Source organism: Nicotiana tomentosiformis, chromosome 2, assembly GCF_000390325.3.
Source record: "Nicotiana tomentosiformis chromosome 2, ASM39032v3, whole genome shotgun sequence".
Taxonomy (NCBI): Eukaryota; Viridiplantae; Streptophyta; class Magnoliopsida; order Solanales; family Solanaceae; genus Nicotiana; species Nicotiana tomentosiformis.
This window is the reverse complement of record NC_090813.1, coordinates 170,399,548-170,410,287: the sequence shown is the minus strand read 5'-3', so window position 1 is coordinate 170,410,287 and position 10,740 is coordinate 170,399,548. Positions and strand designations below refer to the sequence as shown.

The window sequence follows — 10,740 nt, the reverse complement described above, 5'->3', positions numbered from 1 at the left end:
TCAATTGATGGTAGCCAGACGTCAAATCAACCTTGGAAAACACCTTAGCACCCTGAAGCTGATCAAATAAGTCATCAATCCTCGGCAACGGATACTTGTTCTTGATTGTGACTTTGTTCAAATGCCGATAATTTATACACATCATCATCGATCCATCTTTCTTCTTCATGAACAACACGGGCGCTCCCCAGGGCGAGACACTAGGTCTAATGAAGCCCTTATCAAGAAAGTCTTGCAACTGCTCCTTCAATTCCTCAAACTCTGGCAGGGCCATACGGTATGTCAGAATAGAAATGGGCTGAGTGCCTGGAGCCAAATCAATACAAAAGTCAATATCTCTGTCGGGTGGCATCCCCGACAGATCTGCAAGAAACATCTCTGGAAACTCACGAACAACTGGTACTGAATCCATGGAAGGAACCTTCGTACTAGAATCACGAATATAAGCTAATTAAGCTAGAGATCCCTTCTCGACCATGCGTCGAGCCTTCACATAAGAGATAACCCTGCTGGTAGAATGGCCAGGAGTCCCCCTCCACTCTAATTGAGGCAACCCCAGCATGGCTAATGTCACCGTCTTGGCATGACAATCCAATATAGCATGATAAGATGACAGCCAATCCATACCCAAGATGACATCAAAATCTATCATATCAAGAAGTAGGAGATCTATGCTAGTCTCAAGACTCCCAATAGTAACCACTCACAAGCGATAGACACGATCTACAACAATAGAATCTCCCATAAGTGTAGACATATACACAGGAGCACTCAAAGAATCACGAGGCACAACCAGATATGAAGCAAAATAGGATGACACGTAGGAATAAGTGGATCCGGGATCAAATAGAACTGAAGCATCTCTATGGCAAACTGGTACCATACATGTGATAACGTTTTCAGATAATTCGGCCTCAGGTCTAACTAGGAAATCATAACATCGGGGATGGGTCCCACCACTCTGAACCACGTCTCTAGGACGACCTCTAACTGGCTGGCCTCCACCTCTAATGGCCTGACCCCCTAGTGGCTTGACCTCCACCTCTGGCTGCCTTACCCCTGCGTCTAGCTAGTTGAGCGGGCAGTGGATCAACCGGTTCTAGAACCATGGCACGAGAACCCTACTCCTGCATGCTGCCCGGTGCCCATGGGCAAAATCTAGCAATGGGCCTCGGATTACCACAATTATAATAGGCCATCAGCTGCTGTGACTGTTGGCCCCAGAACTGGCCCTGTCGACCTGGGTAACCACCCTGATAACTCTGGAGCGGAGGTGTACTAATAGGAGTTGGTGGTGCACTATAGGCTAGCTGGTCGGGATGATACACATAAGGACCGCGACTTCCTGAAGCACTATGAGATTCCTGGAGCGCTGATTGAAATGACCTGAGAGGATGGCCTCTACTAAAAGTGCCCCTATCTCCAGACTACTGAGCCCACCGAAATGACGAGGCCTCTTAACAGACACCTGCCCCCTCTCTTGAGCAAGAACTATCTCGATCCGCCTAGCAATATTTCCAGCCGCCTGGAAGGAAATATTACTCTCGGTCTCCTTGGCTATTTATAGCCTGATAGTGTAAGTGAGTCCATCAATAAATCTACTCACTCTCTCCCTCTCAATAGGGAGTAGGATAATGACATAGCGAGCTAGGTCCACAAAACGGGTCTCACACTAGGTAACACTCATACTACCCTAGTGGAGACGCTCAAGCCTATCACCGGCCTGTGCCACAATTATCGACTGAACTACCTCGACTGGCGGGGCTGCTGGAGTTTGATACTAGGGAGCCATTTGCTCCGGAGTGTGAGTAGCGGGAGTCTGCGCTCCTCCCCTAGCCTGAGAGATGGCTGGTGCCACCGAAAATGTGCCGGCATGGGCCACACACTCCATAAGGCCCACCAAACGGACTAGAGCGTCCTAAAATACTGGAGTGGCTATGAACCCCTCCGGGACTTGAGTTGGTCTAACAGGCACAGTATGAGCTAGAACCTCCTCATCAAAATGTACCTGAGGCTCTACTGCGGGTGCTACTACCCGAGCTCTAGGCTGAGCTCTGCCTCTGCCTTGGCTTCTACCTCTGCCCCTAGTAGGACTTGCCACCGGGGCTCCGGTTGCTGTCAAGCTGTAGATGCAGTATGTGTTCTCGCCATCTGCGAGAGAATAAGAATAGAAGAGTTCAATTACCAATGATAGAATACAAATCGCATGACAGAGAAGAATAGAAGTGAAATTGTTCCTAAACTTCATAGCCTCTGGAAGATAAGTACAGACGTCTCTGTACCGATCCTCCACACTCTACTAAGTTTGATCGTGACTCGTGAGACCTATGTAGCCTAGTGCCCTGATACCAACTTGTCACGACCCAGAATTTTCCACCCTCGAGACCGTGATGGCGCCTAACATTTTACTTGCCAGGCAAGCCAACGTTAGATTAGTCTTAAGCCATTTTTAAACAATTCAAATTTAACTGATGTAAATTACTGAAATATCTAAGATAAACTAAAATAAAGTGTGGAAAGCCATAACAACTAAAATATATAAGTATATCCCCGAATCTGGTGTCACAAGTGCACGAGCTACTAGAATAGTACAAATAAAGGTGTGAATAAAAGTAAAGTTATCTAAAGAAAAGTACACAGCTAAGATAAGTAAGAATGGGACTTTAGGGGTTGCGAACGCCGAGCAGTTGTACCTCAAGTCTCCACTTAATAGCCGACCCAAGCAATCTACAGACCGACGCTGAGACCGACACCAAAATCTGCATAAGAAGTGCAGAGTGTAGTATGACTACAACCGAACCAATGTACTCCGTATGTTTCGATCCTAACCTCGACGAGATAGTGACAAGGCTATGACAGTACACCCACGTAACTAAACCTGTGCAAGAAGTAAGTATACAAAACAGTGACAAACATAAAGATATACAATATACAAACTGGGAAGGGACATGCGAAAGGGAAAAAATATGATAGCTGCAACAGGAGTAACATCACGCAACAGCCAAATAAATCATCAACAATGAAGACAGATAAACCGACGATATAAAAATGGCACGACACCACCATTCGTGCTTTTACTCTTGTCCCTACCATAAATGATGACATAAGTAACATGAAATGGCACGGCATCACCCTTCGTGCTTTTACTCTCTTCCTTACCACAACATATTGAATAAACGGTATAAATGGCATGGCATTACCCTTTGTGATTTTACTCTCTTCCTCACTATGTATAAATCAATAAATGAGGTAAATGCAACGACATGGCATCACCCTTCGTGCTTTAAGACTCTTCCTCACCATAGAACAAAGATAATACAACTTCGAAAAGTAAATAATGCGTTGATTTTTATTTAACGTCAATATGATGACAAGGTACCAACTTCAACTTCCAAAATACTCAAAAAATACTAGATGAGTAATCGGTACAGAGAGAATGATCAAATAAGTAATAACTTATCCTAAGCACAGATATAACAATTAAAAAGGAAAATAAATCACAAGGAAACAAGTTCCACACGCATGCTTTCACCCAACAACAACACATAGGTACGTTACCTCACATATACATTGTACCCACATATTTAATCACATAAAAAATAGGAAAATAGGTCCTAATCCCTCAAGTCAAGGTTAACTATGACACTTACCTCGCTCAATCAACTCAAAGTTCAACCACGGCCTTACCTTTCGAACAAGCCTCCAAACCGACCAAATCTAGTAAATTATTAACCAAACAATTCAAAATAAGCCTTAGAACTACCCACGAATAAAAAGGGGTTCAATTCAGATCATTATTGAAAAAGTTAACAAAATTCAACCCTAGGCCCACTTGGGCAAAACCTGAAATTTGGACAGAAACCCGATTACTCATTCACCCCCGAGTCCGGTTATATAATTTATTTTGAAATCCGACCTCAATTCGAGGTCTAAAATCTAATTTTATAAAAATCCCAATTTTAACCAAATCCCTATTTTCTACCATAAAAATCCTAGATTTAATGTTGAAAACTTATGAATTGTAGTGGGTAATTGAAAAGAAACAGATTGAAGTCACTTACCAATGAATTTAGGAAGGAAAGCTCTAGGGAAATCGCCTCTAAGGTGTTTAGGATTGAGAATTTGAAGGAATGAGCTAAAATCCCATTTCCCCCTCTTTTACCCAGCTGCAGTTATCGCAATCGCGACATAAAGTTTGCAATTGCGATGATCGCAATTTACTCAATCCAACTTCAACTTCACAAACCCTAGGTCGCATTTGCGACTGGACATAAAAGCCGAGGGACATGAGTTTGGTCTCATTTTCATATTTTGGAATCCTTCACTCAGTAGAAGATAATTTTGAGAAGGGGTTTTCATCTACAATTAGTGGGTAAGTGATTTTGATCAATTTACAACTATTTTACATGATTATATGTGAGTTTTAAGATCAAAATTATGAGAATCAAAGTAAAATGTTGAGAAACTTTGTCTATGTTTTGAAAAATGAGAATTTGAGAGTCGATTTATGCTCAGATTTTGAAATAAAACACATATATAGACTCGTGGGGTTATAGGTAGTCGCGATCTACCCTTGGTCACGGTCTTTGACCGGGCGGGACCGGGGTTGACTTTTGAAGAATTTTGCAAAGATCATAGCTTTATTTATTGGAATTCATTTCTCTTGCAATATTTGATGTTATTAAGTTGATTTTGGTCAGATTTGAGCCGAGCGAAGGTGAATTGTAAAGGAAAAGCTACTTTAGAGTGTTGATTGAGGACTTTTGAGGTAAATATCTTACCTAACATTGTTTTGGGGAATTATCCCGTAGGGATTGATTTGTTTTCCCTATTTGAACTACGTGAAAGACGTGTACACGAGGTGACGAGTGTGTACACGGCTTATATGTGAAAATTTGACCGGTTTAGACTCTTAGGTTCTTATGTATATTAAAATAAAGTTGTCTTATCATGTTATATCCTCCATTGCTAAATTTTACCTTACATGTCTTATTTTGAAGTTTATAGGTTCATATTGTACCCTTTATTGCCAAATATACTCTTATATGCCTTAATTGAAGTTGTTGCCTCTTTTTTTGCCATGTTATCTCTTCCGTAGTTGATTATACTTAATTAAAGTTATATGTTATCTCTTCTATTGTTGACATAACCTTATTTGAAGTTATTGTTATATGTTACCTCTTTCATTGTTGACTTATTCTTATTTGAAATTATTGGTACATGTTATCTCAATATTGTTGAGTTACTCTTATTTGATATCGTTGTTACACATTATCTCTCTCATTGTTGAGTTATTCCTATTTGAAACCATTATTACTTGACATGTCTTTCATTGTATTCTTTCATTTCTTTATGTTTGTAATTCTTGTCTTGATTTACTTGTCATACTAACGTGTTATTATTGTTGCTTTTGTACCAGTGTTGTTGAGCCGAGAGCTATGTGTGGTTGTGGTATTGAAATTGTTTTGAGGAAATATTGTGACATATGAGCACATGTGGTGCGAGTTGCTATATTGTGTTGTTAAGTTTGGAACACGTGATATTGTTGAGAGGATTGTCGGGGTGTTCACACGTATGTTGTCCGTAGCTATTGTTATTATTGATATTTGCACATGCGGTGTTACAAGATGGGCCATATATGTGTGTTTGTGCATGTGGCAAGACAAGGTGGGATGATTATATGCGCGTGTGGCGAGACCAAGGCGGGCATATACTTTATTATTACGCACGCGACGAGACAATAGGGCTATGTCGGGGGTGAATTGTGATGTCCTGGGGGCATTGTTCTTGATAATATTTGTGTAGTGGTGTGCCTACGATGTGTGAGTCATACATAATACTATTTCGTTGTCTCTGATCTTACTTGTTGACTCGAACTGTGATAGAACACTCGCACAAGCATACACCGTAATTAGTCACTCATATCAGTCTAAGAAGATGAACCTTGATGTTTATTGATCATTTATATGTATTCTTGTATACCTGCCTTCTGTGCGTGAGTTGCACCTATAGCATGTGAGTTATCCGTGTGGATATGAGATATTGTTACTTCTAGCACGTGAGTTATCCGTGCGGATATGGGATATTGTTACTTTCTTAGCACGTGAGTTGTCCGTGTAGTTATGAGGTATTAATGGTATTGACACGTGAGTTGTCCGTGCGATTGTGATTTGTGATGGGGGCACAAGATGCCAAGTGATTAGGGTTCGTGATTTGGAACCCATGATTTGTGATTATGAGGTGTGGTACCTCGGAGAAATTTCTGTATAAACCTTATGTAAAAGCGGTTGTTTTATTGGGTTGTTAATTGTTTTACCTTACTTGGTTTCACCGGACTTTAACTGCATTCCGCTTACTTTACGGCGTTATTACCTATTGCTCCTTGTTGTTTCTAGTTCTTAATGCCAGTATTGTAATATTATTCTTACCATGTTTAGCTTTATATTGTTCCTTGTTAGTTTTATATTCATAATTGTACAGGTTATTATGTCTAGTAGGTGTCTTGACTGTTCCTCGTCACTACTCCACCGAGGTTATAGCCTGTTTGGCCAAGCTTCTCAAGAGGCCAAAAGTATTTTTTTTTCTCAAAAGCACTTTTTTTTTCCTAACTTGAGGTATTTGGCCAAGCTTTTTTGGGGGAAAAAAGTGCTTTTGGGAAGAAGCTGAAGTAGTTTTTTAGAATCAGAAAAAGTAGCTTCTTCTCAAAAGCAAAAACAGAAGCAGTTTTGATTTTTCTTCTTACCAAAAATACCCTTAACAAAATATAGTATATACAAAATAACCGTTAAACCTAATACTTAGGATATTAATGTATAAATATTTCTTATTATTTTTAGGATATCTTTCTAATATATAGTGACTTTAGGGGTGAATGCTTTTATATTTGTTGAATGATTTTTAATATATTTAACTTATATTAAAAGAATTAAGTACTTTTAAATTTTATTTTCATATTTTACTTAAATAAAATGAAAAGATTTAATTATTGTCTGTAATAATAAATTTTTAAGATTATTTATTTATTTATAATATTAACTATTAAGTAAATCTATTTATGTCCTTATTCGTAATTTGATACTTAAAAATACTTTCTCAAAAGCTTGGCCAAACACAAATTATTGCTCAAAAGTGTTTTTCAGAGTGATTAGCAAAACACAAACTGCTTCTCTCCATAAGTACTTTTTTAAAAGCACTTTTGAAATAAATATTTCTCAAAATAAGCTGATTTCTCCAGCTTGGCCAAACAGGCTATTAGTCTTGATACTTACTAGGTACCACTGTGGTGTACTCATGCTACACTTGCTGCACATTTTTGTGCAGATCGAGGTACCTCGGACCGTGTTGATCATTAGTTAGCTGATCGAGTATTGCTGTGGAGACGCAAGGTATACCTGCCGTCGCGTTCGCAGGCCTCAGAGTCAACTTCTGAAGTTTACTTTGTACTGTTTATTTCTATTCTGGAACAGTTACACTTAGAGATTTTCGAGTGAACTCATTAGAGCTTATAACTTGTACTACCGGTTTTGGGATGTTGTATATACTCTTTGGGTTCTTGGCTTTGTGTATAAGTTACTGGTTCATATTTAACAGTTAATTGGTTTAGATCTGTTGTTAACTCAGTATATGGTAGGCTTACTTAGTCTTAGAGATTAGGTGCCATCACGACTCTTAAGGAAGAATTTTAAATCGTGACAAAATGATTTCATATAAATTGACAAAATAATTTCATATAAATTGAGACAGGGATAGTACAAAACATTAAAAGCATAAAACTTAAATGATCATGAATATAAGTAAACTAATTTGAGACATACAGACATATCAATTTGGCATGTTAAGTCACTAACCCCTTCCTTATGTTAAGTTTAATATCATGTCGATTTCAAAGAGAAAGTCAGTGATTGTGACCTTAGCATAAAAGTAGTCTATGTAAAGTTTAAACTTCTTCTGGATGGATTTGCAAAGTGAGTAGTGACCAGTGAGTACATTAAATCATATATTCAAATTAAACAAAAAACAGCAGCGGAATCTTGTCTTAAATACAGTTCAAGTAAAGTTCGATCATGATGTCCTCTCTTTCGTCACTAATACCAAAAAAACAATATGTACGTGGTTCCACTTCATTTGTATGCGTAAAGCATGTCTCCTTCGTAAATATGTCATGTCGATTTCAATGAAGATTAGTAATTGTGACCTTATCGTAGAATACTTTGATGCAGTTGCAAAGTGAAGGCACAAATAAAAATTACTAGTTATTTTATGAAGGCATAAATAAAAATTCTGAAAGCATCTTTACTTAAATATAAGTAAAATAATGTCATGACGTCCTTCCTTTCATCACCATTGCTAAACAAAAAATGGCAGTAGTAAGTACCTGGTGCAGCTTCATCTGATATTTCAATTCAATATTTCTTAAGAAGAATCTAATGTCATCACTTCACTAACGAATAATGATATAAAACTAGGTCACGGTGAACATGAAAACACCATCTCCACCATTTGTCAACTACTTTAGGGTTTTAATATTAGTTCTAACTTCACCAGTAACTATTTCGATTCCTTTCACGCGTTCTAATAAATATCTAAATAAATAAGATACTTCTTTCCGTCATCTATAAATTCTCTGCAAACCTCTCACCATCAACCCATCTCGCTGAAACAGTAAAAGAGAAGAAATATTAAATAGCAAAAGAAAAATGGAGAGTGCTAATGCATATTCAACATTGCCAATGGAAAATGTTAACGATGTTGGGCTTATTAATTTCATGGACGAGGCTAACTTTGAACAATTTATTGAGCTCATTAAGGGTGAAACTGCTGACCCTATCGTGAAGTTTTGCCCCAACTATGACTGTGAACACATTACAGGTTGTTTTCCTTCAACTGATGTCCAATTTCAGCCAACACCAATGGATATCTTTGATTGGAATGCTACAAACATATCTAATCCTATTTCACTTTTTTCTTCCCTCCCCGGAGAAATGAAGCTCCGGGAAGAAGAAGAGGAGGAGGAGGAGGAGGAAGACGACAATGATTACGAGGAATCTTCTGGGACAACAACTACCACCACCATGACTATGTTGCCGGCAACGCCAACAAAGAAGAGCACGAGGACTGACCGATCAAGAACTTTAATTTCCGAGCGAAAAAGAAGAGGAAGAATGAAGGAGAAGCTTTATGCCTTGCGTTCCTTAGTTCCTAATATAACAAAGGTAAGAAATTGGAACGCTGTATGCTTGAAGAATTTAACTTATATACTGACAAAATGAAAATTTTGCACTATCCGTACATCCTGAAAAGGTAAATTACTATAATGAGAACTTATTTGAGGTCACGGCCCTTGTTCTCATTTAACCTTTTCTTTTTTTGGTTAAACCTAGTTCTGAGTGAAGAGAATGTTTCTCTCTGCAGATGGATAAAGCCTCCATAATAGGAGATGCAATACTATATGTACAAGGACTGCAAACGCAAGCGAAGTTACTAAAGGCAGAAATAGCAGGTCTTGAGTCTTCCTCAAATGAAATGAACAATAATCCATTTCAGAATACCAAGCAAATGAAATTGATGACTCATTATCCAGCAATCAAGAGGATATCGAAGGTCTGTTTTTGCTATAACCAAATGCTACGCAAAATAGCATTAGAATAAAAAGCAAAATGCTAGTAATAACATGCTAAACTAATGCAGATGGACATTTTTCAAGTAGAAGAAAGAAGCTTTTACGTGAGATTAGTATGCAACAAAGGGCGACAAGTTGCTGGTTCTCTTTTCAAAGCTCTTGAGTCTCTTTCTGGATTCAATGTTCAAAGCTCCAACTTGGCTACATCTGCCGATGATTATATTTTGACGTTCACTCTTAATGTAAGTTTACATATAATTAATTAATTCCCTAACAAACCTATGAATTAACTATCAATTCATTTTCTCGCATATGGGCAATATTAATTTTTTGCTTTTTTGTGTAAATGAATAAACAGGTGAGCGAATGTGAGGAAGACATGAACTTGGCCAATTTGAAGCTATGGATAGCTAGTGCTTTTCTTAATCAAGGGTTTGACTTCGAGACATTACCATTGGCCTAACGTTTCATTATTGTAATTGTGCAGAGTTTTAACCTGTCAAAGAATGAGAAATGTCATTATTTATCGGTCGTCATTTGTAACTTTTGAGTATTTAGAGTCACGTATTCTAAAAGAGTAAAGTTTGTCAAATTGCAATGGCGCGCATCGCACTGTATACATGTGACCGACCTAATTGTTTATTACGGTTGACTTTGTTACTACTACTTTTTGGAATCAAAAACAGTCAGGGCAGTACTTGATTGCTCGAAGATCGACCCATACAGCCATCAAAAACATTGCAGTGAAATTTTGCACATGCTATTTATTTGGGATTTTGTTTAATTTTTGTTTTTTGTATACATCGCCGCAGGAGGGGAAAAGGGGAAAGGGAAGCTACGTTACCGATGTGGGACAAACCCTCTATAATAGTTAGAATATGATTATGAAAGACTTGTTTATCGTCGATAGAAAGTGTGGTATTTATACAGGTACAGGCATAGATGAGATAGAAGTGTGATAAGCCCAAGAGACCTAACGATAAGAAGATCTAATCACGTATACGAATCAATTACTGATTCTAAACATGTTAGGACTGTACATCTTTATCATGCCCCTCAAGATAGGCTCAATTTTTTATGTGATCAATCTTGACCTTTTGGGAAGTGCTTTAGTTAAAGCA

General features: G+C 38.2%; 1 protein-coding gene across 1 annotated transcript; it reads left to right on the top strand.

Annotated features, from left to right (window-relative positions):
• The first annotated feature begins 8,627 nt into the window (after positions 1 to 8,627).
• On the top strand, positions 8,628 to 10,340 carry LOC104120499 (transcription factor FER-LIKE IRON DEFICIENCY-INDUCED TRANSCRIPTION FACTOR-like). The gene is made up of 4 exons (XM_009632266.4): positions 8,628 to 9,212; positions 9,412 to 9,600; positions 9,688 to 9,861; positions 9,978 to 10,340. The coding sequence occupies exons 1-4, from the start codon at positions 8,697 to 8,699 to the stop codon at positions 10,080 to 10,082; spliced, it is 984 nt and encodes a 327-aa protein (XP_009630561.1). The 5' UTR covers positions 8,628 to 8,696; the 3' UTR covers positions 10,083 to 10,340.
• The last annotated feature ends 400 nt before the right edge of the window (positions 10,341 to 10,740 follow it).